The 20272-nt window shown below is 31.9% G+C and overlaps 2 protein-coding genes across 11 annotated transcripts in view; one reads left to right on the top strand and one right to left on the bottom strand.

Annotated features, from left to right (window-relative positions):
- Positions 1-254: 254 nt before the first annotated feature.
- LOC139488992 (uncharacterized) lies at positions 255-6551 on the top strand. The gene is made up of 2 exons (XM_071275010.1): positions 255-359; positions 1819-6551. The coding sequence occupies exon 2, from the start codon at positions 1822-1824 to the stop codon at positions 3505-3507; it is 1686 nt and encodes a 561-aa protein (XP_071131111.1). The 5' UTR covers positions 255-359; positions 1819-1821; the 3' UTR covers positions 3508-6551.
- Positions 5736-20272, bottom strand: part of LOC139488991 (tubulin-specific chaperone D-like) — a 65912-nt gene continuing 51375 nt past the window's right edge. The window contains exons 25-38 of one of the 10 annotated variants that reach the window (XM_071275004.1): positions 19973-20113; positions 18826-18848; positions 16548-16608; positions 15476-15577; positions 14808-14861; positions 13304-13442; positions 12016-12137; positions 11023-11100; positions 9928-10017; positions 9428-9515; positions 8533-8642; positions 7808-7886; positions 7082-7138; positions 5736-6332 (exon numbers count right to left, since the gene is read on the bottom strand). In XM_071275004.1, coding sequence (XP_071131105.1) covers positions 7091-7138; positions 7808-7886; positions 8533-8642; positions 9428-9515; positions 9928-10017; positions 11023-11100; positions 12016-12137; positions 13304-13442; positions 14808-14861; positions 15476-15577; positions 16548-16608; positions 18826-18848; positions 19973-20113 — 1135 coding nt within the window. In that variant the 3' untranslated portion in view covers positions 5736-6332; positions 7082-7090. Of the gene's footprint in view, positions 6333-7060; positions 7139-7807; positions 7887-8532; positions 8643-9427; positions 9516-9927; positions 10018-11022; positions 11101-12015; positions 12138-13303; positions 13443-14807; positions 14862-15475; positions 15578-16547; positions 16632-16788; positions 16812-17327; positions 17351-17567; positions 17591-17627; positions 17651-17807; positions 17831-17926; positions 17950-18765; positions 18789-18825; positions 18849-19972; positions 20114-20272 lie in introns of all 10 variants that reach the window. The other 9 variants (XM_071275002.1, XM_071275003.1, XM_071275005.1 and 6 more) reach the window with 9 other exon arrangements.

Raw genomic sequence — 20272 nt, 5'->3', positions numbered from 1 at the left:
ATTAAACAGATTAACATCATGTCAAAAGAAATACACATTCCTTGAATTCATTGCGTTGTGTATAATTACCATCGTCATTTAAAAATAAGAAATCTAGTCCATATTTATAACATATATGAAAATTTTAAGACGTTCTTTTATAAATAGATTTAAATCCCTCTACAAAAGAAAGGGTATCATTGATACATATCATATTTTCTGAAAGTTAAAAACAAAAAAATAGTAAATGTCAGTTAAATCTTTACCTGTTTACGTTAATATTGATCAGGTATAAACATGCTCTGATTCACTTCCTGGTAGGCTGAAATTGTGAACAAATAAAGGAACAATACTTGCTAAAAAGCAGCGATATTTGAGAGGTAAGTACAATTTTTATAGACTTTCATCTCCTCGGGTGATACACGTTAATCTTGTAATAGATAGATAAAAAATAAAATCATTACCTTTATTTACTTCAAATGTTTGCATCTAGCTTGTTCAGTACGTTAGAAACCAATTTCTGAAGTTTATTTTGAATCGATCATTCGGTCTTTTACAGACGATAGGTGAAATATGACTTTGCAATTTGACATCTGTTTTGTCCCTTTTTGGGTAATCACAAATTTTAAAGAAATTCAAAGTAAAGTAATAATATTTCTACATACGTTTATTTGAAATATATTCCTGTCACGTAATGTTTTCATCATATTTTAGCGATATTTTCAACATTGCCATATAAGCGGGAAGTTTTGCTAGCCATGCAACCAGATTCAATCCACTATTTTTGTCTTACAATGTCCTGTACCAAGTACAAAAATGACAGTTGCCATCAGATAGTCCGTTTCTATGTTAATTGGCGTTTAGTTTTGTTGCAGTTGTTCTGTTGTTTAAGATGATGTACGTGTTATCCTCGGTTTAAGTTTCAAACCCGGATATTTTTTTCGCTTAATCGATTTATGACTTTGGAACAGTTGTATACTACTGTTGCCTTTATTGGTAATTTACAAAAAAAAGCACAGGCCAGTCTTGTTTTCATTTGAATTTTTTTTTCATTTCCAATTTGTGTGGTGGTCGAAGCCATTTATTGATAAACGTGATGTAGACCGTTATTTGAACAGATAATGAGTTGAAGTTCTTATGACTTGCAACATAGGTCTCACATATTTAAAACATGTTAACCTTGATGGCACTTACTTGTAACAAATGGCATTATATTTCTGATATATACATAAAAAAAAGAAGATGTGGTATGATTGCCAATGAGACAACTCTCCACAAATACCAAATGACAGAGAAATTAACAGCTATAGGTCACCGTACGGCCTCTAAAAATGAGCAAATCCCCATACCGCAGTCAGTTACAAAAGGCCCCGAAATGACAAATGTAAAACAATTGAGACGAGAACACTAACGGCCTAATTTACTGTACAAAAATTGAACAAAAAACAAATATATGTAACTCATCAACAAACGACAACCTATGAATTACATGCTTCAGACTTGGGACAGACACATACAAACAGCGGAATGTAGCGGGGTTAAACATGTAACCATCGATGTTGAAGAGCATTAATTTTTACATTCAAATGACCCGGTGGTACCTTTACAAACTAAAAGTTGCTAAATTAGAATTTCAAATTACGGAGATAACTATTTATATTTTAAGGAATGCAATTTTGTAATTTGAACACTTTGGCTCTCCATAATTAATTGTTCCATCTTTGTTTTATATTGATTGTCGTCTGATATAGGTAATCGTACATGTACCACATGTCTTTACTTTTTTGTATTCAATGATATGTTAAGATCATTACAGACGCGATTTATTTTTATGCTTAGGTCATGGCATCAAGTACATCTGTACAATGTGGACCTTGTGAAAGAGGAAATGCAAATACTAAAGCTGATATCTGGTGTATCAACTGTCATGAAGGATTATGCTCAACATGTTCAGATCAACACAAAAGATTTAAACCAACTGGTGATCACAAGACGATCGATATTGAAAGCTATAAATCTCCGATTGACACCATCAAAACAGAATGTAACAAACATAATCAACAATTTAAGTCGTACTGCCCCAGTCATTTAATACCTTGCTGTAATGAATGTATTGCTAATCATCATTCAAAATGCACTGGAATACAAACTTTAGCGAGTGTAGTGGAGAAAGCCAATATAGAACAATCAAAAGCTTCTGTAGAAAAAGATATCACCTCCATCTTACTTTTCTTGAATAAAATGGGAATTGAAAAATCAAAAAACAGAATGAAAGCAGATCAGCAACATAAAGGCATAAAGGAATCCATTGGTAAAATTCGACAAGAAATTAATAAGCATTTAGAGCATCTAGAGATAAAGCTATACAAAGAAGCAGATACCAAATGGAGTAAGGAAAAATCAAATTTAACAGAATTAATAACTGAAATTGAAGAAAAAAAGAAAAACTTAAAGGACATACAACATGATTTGCAGACAGTCACAGAAAAAAGTTCCAAACTCCAGTCATTTCTAGGGATGCACCAGATTGAGCGAATAGTACATCTACATCGATATGATGTAGATATTGAACACAATGAGATGGCAAGGGAAGTTGAAATCAAATTAAAGCAAAATGATAAGATAGAAAAAATACTCAGGGAATTAAGATCAATAAAGTCCTTTGGAGAGGTAAATATTGTTGAAACTAAACTAGCATTGAAGAGAGAAACGAGTGTGAATATGGAACCACAAGTTGCATTACAAGAACAATCCAATATAAAGACCATGCAAATGAATATTGAAACAAAGATGAAAATCAACCTTGGGAAGTATATTAATGACATGATTTGTCTGATGGATGGGAGATTTATAGTAGTTGAACAGAGTGGTAAAGTTAACCTACTTTCTACTGATGGCAAACTTCAGAAACTATTACCAATAGCAAGTGGACCCTGGAGTGTTACACAGATCAACCAGGACGCTATTGCTATGAGTTATCCTAAAGAGAAGGAGATTAAGGTCTTCAATATGAAGAATGAAACCGTTACCAAAGTTATCACATTAGATAAACCGGTAGCATGCTATGGTTTATCATGCTTCAACGATACCCTTGCTGTGGGTTTAAGAAATCGTGAAATCCGTATTATAGACATGGACGGAAATACTCTAAAGTCAATACACGTTCAGAGTGAATCACACCTGTATAATCTTGTTTATTTTAATGACAGAGTAATCTTTAGTGACTATACTGGTAAAGCAGTATACTGTTATGAAGATTCAGGTAGAATTGTCTGGGAGTATAAACAGGATTTAGACGGACCACAAGGTCTTTGTATTGATACTTTCAGTAATATTCTTGTAGCAGATTATTGCTCTGATAGAATAATAGCAATATCAATAGATGGGAAGATTAGTAAAGTAGTGCTGGGAAAAGAGGATGGATTGGAGGACATGCATTTTATTTGTTATCAAAAGGATGAATCCTATGGTTTTGTTTGCGACAACATGTGCGTTCTCTTATCAAAGTTTAATCTATCTTACGAATAGAAGAAATGAATAAATAACTGTTCTAATTATATTACTTGCAAATACAACTATAAAGGGCACCTGAATTAAAAAATGTAGATTAGTTTTAAGTTATATGTGACAAGTAAATTACCAGCCAATATAGATTGTTATGACAGAGGGTATGAATTAGGGATCCTTTATTTTTTAACATTTAAGACCATTTTACTCTACTTTATATATATTTGGACCTTTATTCTATATATATTTGGACATTTATTCTATATTCTTTATATTTCAGTTCCCCTTCATTCAGGCTATTCTCTATTCTTTAGTATTGTGGAATATTTTTCTCTATTTTGCATTTTTTGCCCACAATTCTATATTCCTTTAACCCAATACAGACCCTCATAACAGTAGCAATTGTAATTAAAAATACTGGATGTCAGCAAATAAAGATTATTTGTGAAGATAGAAGCCTTAAATATTGAGTATTAAGTAGTATTCCTTTGGTACCAATTTTCATAGATAACATGGATGAAATGAATAAGAATTTTGAATTTAAAATGCCATATGAATTTCTTCTTAGCTTATATATGATATCTTTCGTAAAATAACGTGATCAAGGAAAAGGCAATTCCTTCAAATCATAAATATTTCTACCTACGAAAAATTATTGAATACTCACCGGTAGTTCTAATATACATGACGTAAAGGGCAAAACTATAAAGTATATATTATAATTTTTGGGCTTACTAATTGTAATTAGCTGTATTAGTATATTAAATACAAATGAAAGTTCTCAGAATTTTAAAAACTGTATTAACTTGTCTGCTTTACTGATTATTCTTTAATTTTATGCTACAAGTCTCTAAATTAAAGATGACGGGTCATGATAAAATTGTAACCGAGACAAATCATTATAAAGTAATATGAGTACTCGGTCAATTTCAAATAATTCCTATCAGACAGCCATGTACACCTTCAATTTTGAATCATTTTGAATCCATCAATTGACTTTTATTTTAAATTGAATCTTGGTTATAATATATAATGTAAGCAGAAAATTAAATACCGAACTCTGTCTGTCTGTCTGTCTGATGATTTAATAGGTAAAACACATGTTGAACATGTGTATAAAAAGGGCAAGTCAGTTTCATGGTAGATAATTTGACCAATTATGACATATTTTTTATTCACTCCCCTCACATATGCATTGAAATGTTAACATTTTTCTTTTTATACGTAGCAATTAACTATCATGTAAATTTGAAGTTCACAAAAACAATTGAAGGAATAATCAATGTAACAAAGAACAATATAGACCAGTAGTTTCAGAGGAGAAGATTTTAGTAAAAGTTAACGACGCCGGATGCAAAGTGATAAGAAAAGCTCACTTGGCCCTTTGGGCCAGGTGAGCTAAAAAGGGGTGGCAGTTAGGCACCTAAATTCATAACAAAAAGCATAGTTTTCTTCACTAGACTTTGGCATGAATTTTAGTTGTTTTAATTGAAATTGAAAGTAAAGTTAAGTTGAGTTTAGTACAGAAGCTGACTCTTTGACGCCCAGCAAAGAGGTTTGAACACGCAATCTCTCTGGATTGTTCATACTACCGCTAAGCCAAATAAACTGTAGGTTAAGTCGTGAAATTAAAGTACATGTACGTAAGTCCATGTCCCTTAGAGAAGATAAAAAAACAAAAATTTGGAAGAACATCATCCAACTTCTTTCCTCAGTCTTTGGCAACAGATTAGGAACAAAATTTTGAAAGAACAGCATACAACTTTTTTCTTCTTTGATGTCAGATTTGGAACAAAATTATGTAAGAACAGCATCCAACTTTTTTTCTCTTTTATGCTACATTGTGACCTACCGAATTAGACTATTTACCAGATCTGTTATCACAGAAGCAACACTTGAAGCAGGATCTGCCTACCCTTCCTGAGCACCTGAGATCACCCCTAGTTTTTTAGTGGGGTTCGTGTTGTTTATTCTTAGTTTTCTATGTTGTGTCATGTGTGCAGTTGTTTGTTTGTCTTTTTCATTTTTAGCCATGGCGTTGTCAGTTTGTTTTAGATTTGTGAGTTTGACTGTCCCTTTGGTATCTTTCGACCCCCTTTCAAATGGAACAACATTTTGGAAAAACCATCATACAACTTTTTTTCTATTTGGCGCCAGATTTTAAACAAAATTTTGAAAAAGAATCACCCATTTTTATCCTCTTTGTACCAAATTTTTAACAAAATTAGGGAAGAACATCATTTAACTTCTTTAATCTTTGCAATTCCTTTATTTGAAAGCATATATATCAGAAAGTAATACAGAAATATTCTTATTTTTCATTGAAATATACTAATTACTTCATTTAAGAAATACGATGTCAATCATCCTCATTATAAAATAATAAGAAAGCAAAGCTGTGTTACTGCTTTACCAGCTCTGCTAACACTTTTCATGACATTTTAAATGTTTAATATATTTTTCAAAAAAAACTGACAAAAGAGAAAAAGAAATATTCAGTGCAGTCTGAGTTGTCTTAATATCTTATGAAAAAAATATAAAAAAAAGCACAGAGAAACATGCAAAGGGACAACTCTTATTGCATTTCATGCATAGTTTTAGTTACATAATTACAAGGATAAGATGTTATGGCATATTGGTTTTATTCTTTTGATAAAAGTGACATCAATAAATACATTAGCAAATTATATATAAATAATGTTTCTAATTGTTCTTCAAATAATGCAGTCTTGTAGTTCTACCATAATCATAAGCAGATATTCAGGTCCTTTCAATGATATTTTGCTATTGTTTGTTCTATATAAAGAAATCCAGTCTTCAGAATTAAAAAAACACAGATATTACATCTGAAATGAAAAATGGATATATCAACTAAAGCTGCTAGGAAGTTAATAAAAGTTGTGCATATCAAAATCAAAGAATAACAATGTCCATAATTTTTGTTTTATGTTTTTTTAATTTATGTTCAGTGATCATTATTTATATAATACTCTGTCACCATTATATAGGCGTAAATGTTAGTTTCATACAATTAGAAATGGACATAAAAATGTCATAACATATCATTTGTAGCCATATTTGTTTTTAATTGAATACTGTTAAAAATTTCTTTCAAACAAAATGAAAAATTGATGTACATGTAATAATATCTGAAACTTGAAGACACAAGTTTATAACTTTAAATGCATGTATTGAACAAGAAAAAGTCGGTTTTTCGGCTTAGTTAAACTATTTTGTGACATCAGTGATATCATAAAATCCTAGAGATATCTGGTCAGATTTTAACAAGGTTATTAACCATGTATTTTTGCAGTAAATGTCTTTTTTTATAATAATGTTTGATCATTGTAATTATTCATAACTTGCAATACAACTTCACAATATTTCATTAAGTAGCGTAAAATGTCAAGCTTTGTGTTTATACTGAAAACCCTTCAAAAAATATAACATGTCGGTCAAGGCACCCTGTTGAAGACAGTACTTTGACCTATAACAGATTTCTTTTACAGGTTGTGACTTGGATGGAGAGTTGTCTCATTAACACTCAGACCACATCTTCTTAGATCTATAATACCTGACTCTTAGATTAACATACTTCTTAGTGTCATCTGTCTGGTGTTTCTGTTTTAGTATCACTAGTTTTTGACTTTGCCTGTAAAAAGATCAACAAGAATGTAACAATATAGTAATGACTTAAATATCTTGTCATTTTATATATACCAAAACCTTTCTATTAGGAGTATCTAAAAAAAGAAACTCAAATTGAAATTAAATATTTCTTTGGATATTAATCTCGGAGATCAAGGAAAAAATTTTAAGTTTTGAAATTACATGGTTAATTTAAATTCTTAATATATATAAGCTTAAACCTATATATGCTATAGGAAGTTTGTATTTTGTTTAACAATCAAATTTTATAGTTGACCTATGCCTATACCTACTTATTTCATTAAAATGACTACCTGATTGCTAATAATAAATCTATAATTACTGTAAATTTAGAAATTATTGCATGCATTTATCATTGGAATTTTATACTAAAATTTGATTTTAATTTTAGCGATATTGAGAAAAATAATGTTTAATTCATCTAAACAATTGTCAAAATGCAAGTTTAAATTATTGCAAATATAACCCTATTGCATGCTCCCCAGTAATAAAAACATTGCATGAGTTTACAGTAAGTTTAAAAAAAATGCATTTATCCAGTTGATTTGTCTAAAATAAGAATTGCTGGTGGCATAGGACTCAGAAACAAAATTATTTTTTGTTAAGGTAACATCTGCTATTAACTGTTAAATATTGAGAGGTAATACTTTACCACAACTACAGGTTTTAGTATTCCAATCATATCACACAAGTCATTTCTAATCTTTCTAACTTCACTCAGATCATTGTCCCTGAAAATAATAATAATAACAGAGGTTTTAGTTTCCATATGACTGTAAAAACTATGTGTTTCATTATAACATATAAACATTGAATATTGCTAGAACATTCAAAATAACACTTGAATCTAAAAATAGTTTTTAAGTTGCTTTGAGATGGTTTTTGTAGGTCTTTTTCACATGTTGTCATGCTAGCATTTTTTGTAAAAACCAAACAAACTAGAAAACAGAAAAACTTTTATTTTTAATCTCTGGTTGACAAAATACCTAGGAAAAATACAGGGACAAGAGGTGATCAAATGGAAGCCTAGCCAAATGATGTTTAACCTGCCAAATACTGATTTCCAAACTAGCTAATTTTCTTTTAAAAATGAACCAGAAAAATAAAACTACACTATCAGATTGCAGAAAGATTGAATCATACATGTATTGATAAGATGGGGAAAATAGAAAAATATCATATCACACTTTATATAGTGGTAAAAATTGTGTATTTACACAGAATTAATTTAAGGTGTGAGATCAAAGACACAAGTTTTAGTGTGATAGCTCTTTGATATGTTAAGGTCAAAACTATAAAGCTCTTGAATGTTTTAATATTGATAAGACAGATTTACAATATCGGGAATATGACAATAAGACAGTGAATAAAGCATACCAGACAGTTTCACTGAGCATTGTCATAACATCATCTAACACTTCATCAGGAACTACGTCATCATATGTCACCAAGGCTTCATACAGCTTATTGGCTGTAGTTTTCCTCACCTGAAATATTCAAAGATTTTTAAAATGTATCATTTCATTCTTTTAATCTGCTTATTTTGACTTGAAAATTTAAGTATGGATTATTATATATGGACATTGCAGTGGTTAACAGTTTAAGACAGCCGTGGTGTAGTGGTTAGTTGCATCAGACTACTAACACAAAGGTTCCAGGTTCGATTCCTGTTCCGGGATGAAAACTTCAGGGACTGAATTGTCGACTCTCCCTCCACACCATTTGGAAGAATGGTCTTCAAGTAACAATGATAGTCTGTCGGAAGGGGAAGATAAATGGGGCTGACCCATGTTCAGAGAGAGACATATCTCTTGCACGTTAAAGACACCCTTGTACATTTTTCAAAAGAGCAGGCTAATGCCGCTACAAGGCAGCACTCACACCGGCAAAGTGGAAAGGGATTAATATAAGTTGCAAAACTTGTTTCCCAATGCAATTTACTATAAATAATTATGTTTGAATTAAACTACTGTTTAGGACAAATCATTGTATGTTAGAAACAAATTTGTTGTGTACTACTAGTTATACAGGATACAAATTGTCCTTACCATACAAATAACACAATAAGAATATAAACAATATAGCAAAACTTGTCAATGTATATATATTGTTTGTTTTGTTAGATATTTTTATAAGATATAAGGTACCTTTTTATGTTGAAATATTTATTTCCTTGACACTATCATCTAATTATTTCCTATATTTGCATATTTCTCGGCCATATTGTTCGGCCATTTTGAATCTGGTTTTGACCTTCAAGTAAGTAACTTACCCTTGGGTATTTATGACAGACTAATATAAGTAATTGTGTCAATGATTTCTTTCTAGTAGCTTCACCAAAATGTAGTAACCCACAAAATCTACAAATAGAAGTCCCACTATATCATGTTTTTTTTTACTAATGATTAAAAATATAAAGAAAATCGCATATATTATTCACAATAAACCCTAAGAATCAATATAAGTGCTTTTAATTCTTTAAATTTGGTTATTTTCTAAATGTTTTGTGAAGTTTATAGGAATAATATAATTTACTAATTTATTTTTTGATTTTCAATGTGAATTCTTATTATTTCACTCTTGCAAAAATTGTGTTTTTTTTCTTTTGTCTTTTTTATCATATAAATGATGAAAAACAAGTGATTCTGTGAATCTTACTAATTTTATCAATAAGCTCTCTTCTTATCAAAGAATCCAATCCAGAAATTCACTTTTGAACAGAAACAGGTTCTCATTTGTAAACAGCATTTTACCAATTTACTAATAACTTACACATCAGCACTGGCCATAAGTTTGTGAGGATCTCCACTCCGTAAAATTTCTTTCTTTGTTAATTCAAAAATATCTATAGGAAATGTGTTGCTGAATATAAAATAGAGAATCATCACAAATGAAAATACATGTATGCATTGTAAAATTTAATATCATGTATATGGATTGTAAAATTTAAAATACATTGCTGCTCCTTATCTTCAAGTACACTCTAAGTTCTTCACAGATGAGATGGACTTTGATATGATCAAATTCAAGATAAACCATATCTTCAATAAAACTCTTTCTGATATCATATCCCTATATCACATCATTTGCATAGAGATCAAAAGCCTTTATGATGTGTAGTTTGATGATAAACAAAATTTATTAATCCCACATCCTTAATGAAATAATATAATTGTAGAAACAAAATATTATCATTCCTAATATTGTATGTAATGCCACTTTTCATTGGACAACATTCACAGTCAACTCTAAAGTTGTGCAAACATAAATAATATTCCTAAAATAATTCAAATACTCTATAATGAACATTCTAAAGTAGTTCACCAACAAATTAGAAATGTGTTTTAGGAGTAGCTACTGTCAATTAAAGGTAAAATGGTCACTAATATTATTCATTTAATTTATTTTATTATGTTTCTCTGTTTCTGTTTCATGTCTCAATAAAACTATACTTGCGACTGTCAAATCCACAAATCACAATAACAAGTTTTCACTGCAATTCTTAAATTTGTGTAAGAACTTGGTATTAGACGGTGAAAATGTCTACATATATAGCCAATAAAACTGCATTTGCTACCACAGGAATGGATTACCATAGCCGTTTTTGACACAACCACCCAAATTAGGGGTCCTAAATGCTCTTTAAATTGGTATTTTGTTTGGCCTTTTTAAAGGTTTTGATTTGTGATTGAGTGTCAATGTCAAGAATGAGTCTTTTAGAATACAAATAAAACTTCAAGTGTACACAGTTTTAATCCTGGTATCTATGATGAGTTTATTTGCAATTGTCAAATCTCAAATTGATAGTGGGTACTTTCAAACAAGCTAAGTCATCATATAATGTATTGTTATTCTTCAATAACTCACTTTGTATCTACTGCCAGGACATCAAAAGAACCTTTAGATAATAACTGGTCCAACATCTTTAACAATGGAATTGATACTCTGAAATGTGACAAATGGCAAATATTATCTATAGGAATATGTTGGATATGTAAAATTCATCAATGTAAAAGCAACCAAACATATAAAAAAGTTAAAAAAAAAAATAAACATAAAGATAAAGAGATGTGGTATAAATGCCTATGAAATAACTTTTCTCAAGAGAAAAATTTGGATGTAAACCACTAAAGTGCAAAGTATGGGCTTCAACAATGAACAAAACATAGATCAAGCTATAAATGAATTCAAAAGACAACATACAGCCTGCAACAATAGACAGGTGTCTATACATTTGTAAAGCTTAAAATAACCATGTATCTTAAAAGATTGGAATTAAATTCAACAATCATCAAGTATCTTGAAAATGCTGTGATTAAACTTTACAATCACCATGTATCTAAAAAAGTTGTCAATAAATTTTACAATCACCATGTGTCTGAAAAGGATGTCATTAAATTCAACAAGGACACTTTTTTTAATAGTCTCATAGACAAAAGATAATCTGTAACACATAAAGATATGGCAAAAGACAACCGTGAAATGCAGTCTATACTAGCTGCTTTGGTAGATTTGAATTCCATAATTCATAACCACAAACTAGAAGTCCTTTACTTGATAAAATATGGAAGAATTTGTTTCACACTATCAAGGAAATTAGAAGAGTCAGATTTTTTGTGCAAAAACATTTACTGTAAATTCAGGAATTGTTGCATGCATTTATTATTGTAATTTTGTCTTTTAAGACTAAAATACAATTTTAATTTTTGCGTAATATTAAGAAAAATCCTGTTCAATTCATATATAAAATTTCAAAATGTGAGTTTTAATTATTGCAATTATAACCCTGTTACATTTTTCGCAATAATAAAAACATTGCAATAATTTATAAATTTACAGTCTACACATCTGAATACCAACCTATCTTTTTTCAAGAAATCTTTAAATATCTGTATTAATACTTGAGTAAACTTATGTAATTGTTGTCCATCTTTCTGTATTTTTCTTAAATATGTTTCCATTGAAGTACTTGAAAATTTGACCTACAAAGAAAAAGTTAAAATTGGGTTTCAAATACAATATTCAATACTGTCACATATAGTATATACAAATCATCCATATGCTAAGTTTTAGCAGTTTCTATTATTCCACAAGTGGCAAGTATGACTGGAGGTGACCCCTTTCTTTAGGTCAGTCAGTGCCCCCCCTCCCCATGGAGAAAACCGTGGAAATATATCTGATGGGGCTGCTCAATTAATGTTTTCTTTTTTCACTATTCTCTGTGGCTTGCTGGTCTTTTTAACTCAAATTCGTATAATTCACAATCTATAGTGGCTGAATGGTCTTAGCCACTCAGATTTATATTCATCACCATCCTCAGTGGCTGATTGGTCAAAGCCACTATTTTTTTTATTTTCCACTATCCTTAGTGGCTATAAGTGTGGCCAAATTCTTCAATCTGTATCTTATATATATATATTTTTGAAATTTTGAATATAAATATAAAAAAGAAGATGTGGTATGATTGCCAATGAGACAACTATCCACAAAAGACCAAAATGACACAGACATTAACAACTATAGGTCACCGTACTGCCTTCAACAATGAGCAAAGCCCATACCGCATAGTCGGCTATAATAGGCCCCGATAAGACAATGTAAAACAATTCAAACGAGAAAACTAACAGCCTTATTTATGTAAAAAAATGAACGAAAAACAAATATGTAACACATAAACAAACGACAACCACTGAATTACAGGCTCCTGACTTGGGACAGGCACATACATAAATAATGTGGCGGGGTTAAACATGTTAGCGGGATCCCAACCCTCCCCCATACCTATTTGAGTATATCAACAGATTATACTACTAAGTTGTTTGATAAAGCAAAAGAAACAGAATTCTTCTCAATAAGTTGGGCAAGGTAGACAGATAAAGATTGCCTACCCTGTGCCCACTTATAATGTAGTATGGCGGAAATATATCTCAACTGAAGTGCCAAGGCTCTGTGTTGAAGACCGTACTTTAACATATAATGGTTTACTTTTACAAATTTTGACTTGATTGGAGAGTTGCCTTATTGGCATTCATACCACATCTTATATCTATTTATATGAAATATTTTTTGGTATTTTTTGTAACTATAAAATGATATCTCTATGTTGTACATCTCCTATCCTTTATTCATATAAAAAATAAACACTTACTAAAGATTCAGTGATTCCACCAACGCTTACAGTGAAACCTAAAAGGACATTATATGCATATGAATCACAACCTAGCAACTGAGAAAACCGTGGAAATGTATCTGATGGGGCAGCCCAATTAATGTCTTTTATTTCTGATCTACAAATAAAAAACATTTTAAGATTAAAAACATTTTTATATACATGTATGTTCAACCAGATTGATCAGTGAAAGATGGAAATTTACCATTATATAATATATGAACCGTATTTGTATTATGGAATATTATGGAATATACAATATTCTATAAGGAAGTACACCACTAATTCATGGCCCCATTGCTTTCTATGTTAAATTCCTCCGTTTCAAGCAGGCACCACTCTTCTGTTTAAAGTTCAAATAAAGTAACAATCATTGCATGTCATAGCAACACTTTATGGTGTTTTGTTCTGAAAAATCAACATACCTTTTATGGCATTTAAGAAAGAACTGGTTCCTGGAACTTCTGATGTACCAAAACAGGTACTTCAGATCTGACAAACAGACAAAATGTAACCTCTTTTTAAAATTTGATGTACTTTTTTTAATATTCAAAATTATAAGTCAAAAAGTGTTCTACAATGATCACCAGTCCTTCATCTTTCCATTGATACCAAAAATACCTAAATATTCTACATATTTGAAAGTTACACTCATACGTAGGAACTATTTTGTGTTAAATATGTACTACTTTCAGGTATGTTCTTTCTGGCCGGGCCCGAATTAGTGGTGTTGTTTCACCACAAACCCATGTTATTAAGATACTTTTTTTTTTAACATTTTCATGATGTTATAACTATTTTGGGGAATTAATACCAGAAAAGATTCAGGTCTGACATATTCCAAACATGCTTTTCTTCTCATGAAAAAAACTTGTTGAAATACTGCTAAAAAAATTGATGAAAACTTGAAAAAAAAGTCAAAATCAAAAGATTTTTTTTTTTTAAACTTGTCAAAACACAGCAAATCAAATATCAGAAAATGGAATTTTGAATATGTATAGAAAATATGTAAATATCTCAAAAAAGCTCAGAAATAAACTTATAATAATAACTTCAAAAAACTTGTCCAAAACGTGTTCTTTGAAAAGCATTCTTTCGCTACTAAAATTTCTTATTTTTTTTATTACCTTAAATATGTCTAAATATGATAAACATGTTAAAGTGTTTAAACCCACTGCATTTTTATGCACCAGTACTACTCAGGGGCCTGTTGTTAAGTACTTGTTGTTTGTTGGTGTGGTTCATAAATGTTTCTCATTTCTGGATTTTTATATAGGTTAATCAGTTGGTTTTCCTGTTTAAATTGTTTTACACTAGTAAATTTAAGGACCTTTATAGCTTGCTGTTCGGTGTGAGCCAAGGCTACAGGATGAAGGCTGTACTTTGACCTATAATTGTGAACTTTTTAAAACATTGTGATTTGGATGGACAGAAGTCTCTTTGGCACTCATACCACATCTTCTTATTTAAAATAAGTACATACTTTGGAAATATCTTCTCTAATTCTTCTCTATGTGGTATGTTTGGAATCTCAGGCCTGCAATAAAAAAAAAACTGCTTGATAGTAGTAATGTTATAAATCAAAAGATAAAATAATTTAACCCCACAACATGGCAAAGTGCTTAATATCCAAGTAATAAATTCATAATTTTGAATAAAAGACAATTCTGTTTCAATGAGAAAGCAACCCAACAGACTGGACCTTTGGCTTCATATAAACCTATCTCTATGTTTTATTTTTCCTTTAATTTTTTAATTTCTAGCATAGCAGTCGTAAAAATCAAGTTTTATTCTTACACAGTCTCAGAATTCAACCAATCAAAATATAGAATTGGTGTTTCTACCTCAAATTTTGTACTCCAATTACTGTCAGGAAAGTTTTATGACCAAGAGTTTTGTTTTCAATAAAGTGTGGCAAGCTTTTTAAATGTTTATTAGGTGTTATTAGTACTAAGTTCAAACCAAAAACATGTCACAGTTAAAATATTTTCTGGAAGAACTCAGGTACATCTTAGGTAAAGCTACCAGAGAAATGTTCATTTCGATAGCCAACAAATGATTAAATAGTGGTGTGTAAAATGATGTTTAAATAAGTATAACAAGTAAATTGGTTAACAGTTATAGAAGTTTGGGTGTATTTACACAACTTACTTGTGATATAACAGTTGACTAAATATAAGACCAGCATGTGATCTTGTTCGGTCTATCTTCTCACAGGCCTGCTGTAGTAAGCAACAGAAAATATTGCTGGATCTATAAACATATAAAACATTAACAGTATCCTGAACAAAAGGAGATATGGGTCATATACAGTTTTCTATTGATATAATTTGAGTTATTTCCCTTTGATGTCTTGTTGAAGGGCAATGTAAAATAAAACAAGTTCCTTCATAAATAACCCTAATTCAACATTGACTATGCAGCTATAAAAAGTTGTTTTCATACAAAAAATTGGTTTGTTTTTTGTTTAAGCCTTGTTCAATTTATCGTTTTGAACAAATAAGGATCTTTTATCCAACTTGCTTGTATTACATGTTCAAACATGGTAAGCTAAGTCAAATGATACAAGAACGTGTCAATAGTTCATGGATGCCCCACTCGCACTATCATTTTCTATGTTCAGTGGACTGTGAAAATAGGGTCAAAACACTAATTTGGCATTAAAATTAGAAAGTTTCAAGTTGATTGGACTTTAACTTCATCAAAAGCTACCTTGACCAAAAACTTTAACCTGCAGCAATAAAAAACTTTAACCTGAACTGAAAGAGTTCTTTAATGTGCCCCCCCCCCTCCCTTTTACAAGACAAGAAAATTGCTGCAACAGAAGAGAATTTCTGATGGGCTGATCTAAACATAAATATAGGGGGAGGCACATTTTTTTTTCACCGCACCGTGCATAAAATCTTGATTTTTTTTTTAATATTCAGTCTAGCTTTATAAACTAACAACACCCACAATATTTTAAAAGAAGTGCCTTCCGACATTCCAAAACAATTCGTTCTAGAACAGCCCATCAATAGTTCCAAAAAGATTACAACAAAAAGTTTCATACATGAATAACAATTAGCATTTTCGTACATGAGAGTTACTTCAAAATATTTATGGCAGGGTTGAGTAATCATAAGAGCTAGACATCCGATAAAAGCGATTACTCTCTCACCTTAAAATAAAATACACAACTATATGTCCAACTAAGTGATATCTGTACAGGTTTCATACTTACATTTGTGAAGACAGTAGTGAGGGATCTTTATTTACAACCATGGAGGTTAAATCATGTAAACCTGTCATACTGACCTCTCTGACCCTGAAAATGACAAAACACAAGGTTATATCATGTAAACCTGCCATACTGGCCTCTCTGACCCTGAAATTGACAAAACACTAGGTTATATCATGTAAACCTGTCATACTGGCCTCTCTGACCCTAAAATTGACAAAACACAAGGTTAAATCATGTAAACCTGTCATACTGGCCTCTCTAACCCTGAAAATGACAAACACAAGGTTATATCATGTAAACCTGTCATACTGGCCTCTCTAACCCTGAAATTGACAAAACACTAGGTTATATCATGTAAACCTGTCATACTGGACTCTCTAACCCTGAAAATGACAAAACACAAGGTTATATCATGTAAACCTGTCATACTGGCCTCTCTGACCCTGAAAATGACAAAACACAAGGTTAGATCATGTAAACCTGTTATACTGGCCTCTCTGACCCTGAAAATGACAAAACACAAGGTTATATCATGTAAACCTGTCATACTGGCCTCTCTGACCCTGAAAATGACAAAACACAAGGTTATATCATGTAAACCTGTCATACTGGCCTCTCTGACCCTGAAAATGACAAAACACAAGGTTATATCATGTAAACCTGTCATACTGGCCTCTCTGACCCTGAAAATGACAAAACACAAGGTTATATCATGTAAACCTGTTATACTGGCCTCTCTGACCCTGAAAATGACAAAACACAAGGTTAAATCATGTAAACCTGTCATACTGGCCTCTCTGACCCTGAAATTGACAAAACACAAGGTTATCTTATGTTAACCTGTTATACTGGCCTCTCTAACCCTGAAAATGACAAAACACAAGGTTATATCATGTTAACCTGTCATACTGGTCTCTCTAACCCTGAAAATGACAAAACACAAGGTTATATCATGTTAACCTGTCATACTGGCCTCTCTGACCCTAAAATTGACAAAACACAAGGTTATATCATGTAAACCTGTCATACTGGCCTCTCTAACCCTGAAAATGACAAAACACAAGGTTAAATCATGTAAACCTGTCATACTGGCCTCTCTAACCCTGAAAATGACAAAACACAAGGTTAAATCATGTAAACCTGTCATACTGGCCTCTCTAACCCTGAAAATGACAAAACACAAGGTTAAATCATGTTAACCTGTCATACTGGCCTCTCTAACCCTGAAAATGACAAAACACAAGGTTATATCGTGTTAACCTGTCATACTGGCCTCTCTAACCCTGAAAATGACAAAACACAAGGTTAAATCATGTAAACCTGTCATACAGCCTCTCTAACCCTGAAAATGACAAAACACAAGGTTATATCATGTAAACCTGTCATACTGGCCTCTCTGACCCTAAAAATGACAAAACACAAGGTTATATCATGTAAACCTGTCATACTGGCCTTTCTAACCCTGAAAATGACAAAATACAATGTTATATCATGTAAACCTGTCATACTGGCCTCTCTAACCCTGAAAATGACAAAACACAAGGTTATATCATGTAAACCTGTCATACAGCCTCTCTAAACCTGAAATTGACAAAACACAAGGTTATATCATGTTAACCTGTCATACTGGCCTCTCTAACCCTGAAAATGACAAAACACAAGGTTAGATCATGTAAACCTGTCATACTGGACTCTCTAACCCTGAAAATGACAAAACACAAGGTTATATCATGTAAACCTGTCATACTGGCCTCTCTAACCCTGAAATTGACAAAACACAAGGTTATATCATGTAAACCTGTCATACTGGACTCTCTAACCCTGAAAATGACAAAACACAAGGTTATATCATGTAAACCTGTCATACTGGCCTCTCTGACCCTGAAAATGACAAAACACAAGGTTATATCATGTAAACCTGTCATACTGGCCTCTCTGACCCTGAAAATGACCAAACTCAAGGTTATATCATGTAGACCTGTCATACTCGCCTCTCTGACCCTAAAAATGACAGAACACAAGGTTATATCATGTAAACCTGTCATACTGGCCTCTCTGACCCTGAAAATGACAAAACACAAGGTTATATCATGTAAACCTGTCATACTGGCCTCTCTGACCCTGAAAATGACCAAACTCAAGGTTATATCATGTAGACCTGTCATACTCGCCTCTCTGACCCTAAAAATGACAAAACACAAGGTTAAATCATGTAAACCTGTCATACTGGCCTCTCTGACCCTAAAAATGACAAAACACAAGGTTATATCTTGTAAACCTGTCATACTGGCCTCTCTGACCCTAAAAATGACAAAACACAAGGTTAAATCATGTAAACCTGTCATACAGCCTCTCTGACCCTAAAAATGACAAAACACAAGGTTATATCATGTAAACCTGTTAGACTGGCCTCTCTGACCCTGAAAATGACAAAACACAAGGTTAAATCATGTAAACCTGTCATACTGGCCTCTCTGACCCTGAAAATGACAAAACACAAGGTTAAATCATGTAAACCTGTCATACTGGCCTCTCTAACCCTGAAAATGACAAAACACAAGGTTATATCATGTAAACCTGTTATACTGGCCTCTCTGACCCTGAAAATGACCAAACTCAAGGTTATATCATGTAAACCTGTTATACTGGCCTCTCTGACCCTGAAAATGACCAAACACAAGGTTATATCATGTAAACCTGTCATACTGGCCTCTCTGACCCTGAAATTAACAAAATACAAGGTTATATTATGTTAACCTGTCATACAGCCTCTCTAAACCTGAAATTGACAAAACACAAGGTTATATCATGTAAACCTGTCATACTGGCCTCTCTAACCCTGAAAATGACAAAACTCAAGGTTATATCATGTAAACCTGTCATACTGGCCTCTCTGACAAAACACAAGTTTATATCCTGTTTTCCTGTTGACTTCTGCAATGCTAAAACAGACAAAAAACAAGCTGTTATCAAGTTCAGGTAAGTTCTATTTGCTACCTGATGAAGATAGCTTTTTCTCATGAGTAGACTGAGAAAATGCTGACGTTATATGCATTTGCCCAAGGTCATTAAGTTTACTTAGGAAAATAGACTTTTAGTGATAAACTGATCATCAATGGTCTCTCAAACTTGAGGAAGTCTCTCAGCTTTAATCTCATCTAAGAGTGATATCCCTCTTTGAATACAAACCATAGATAATTTACAAATACTGGCCCTTCTGATACTGAAAATAATATAAACAAGGTTTTATCATAATAACATGAATAACTAGTCATACTGACCGCTGGCAGATAGATACTAATGCAAAAATTTAGTTTTTGGTAATTTCTTGACCTATATATCTGCCTAGGACCAATGGTGTGCTTTTGACAGAACATGATTGTGTGACAAGCCTCAAGAGTGTTATCAGAGCTATAAATACCTACCATGCTCCAACATCTCCTCTACTGTCTAATGTATAGTCCCTCATGGCTATAAATAATGAATCGTAAATTTCTGGTAGATTTTCTTTACATATCACATCTGAGGAGCTGCCATTTGGATCCACTCCAACTGTGTTACATATGCTGAAATGATTTAAGTGCAAATGTGAAGTAATCGAAAAACTAGCATAGTCATGGCTTGCATTGATAAACAAAGTTTTTTTTTATAAATCTGAGTTCAAAAATGGTACTGTTTTTTTTTTGTTCCAATACATGAGCTTCCAGCTGGTACTTTTTCCTGGA

This window comes from Mytilus edulis, chromosome 9 (assembly GCF_963676685.1).
Source record: "Mytilus edulis chromosome 9, xbMytEdul2.2, whole genome shotgun sequence".
NCBI classification, from domain to species: domain Eukaryota; kingdom Metazoa; phylum Mollusca; class Bivalvia; order Mytilida; family Mytilidae; genus Mytilus; species Mytilus edulis.
The sequence above is the reverse complement of the archived record's forward strand: the minus strand, read 5'-3'. Positions and strand labels throughout refer to the sequence as shown.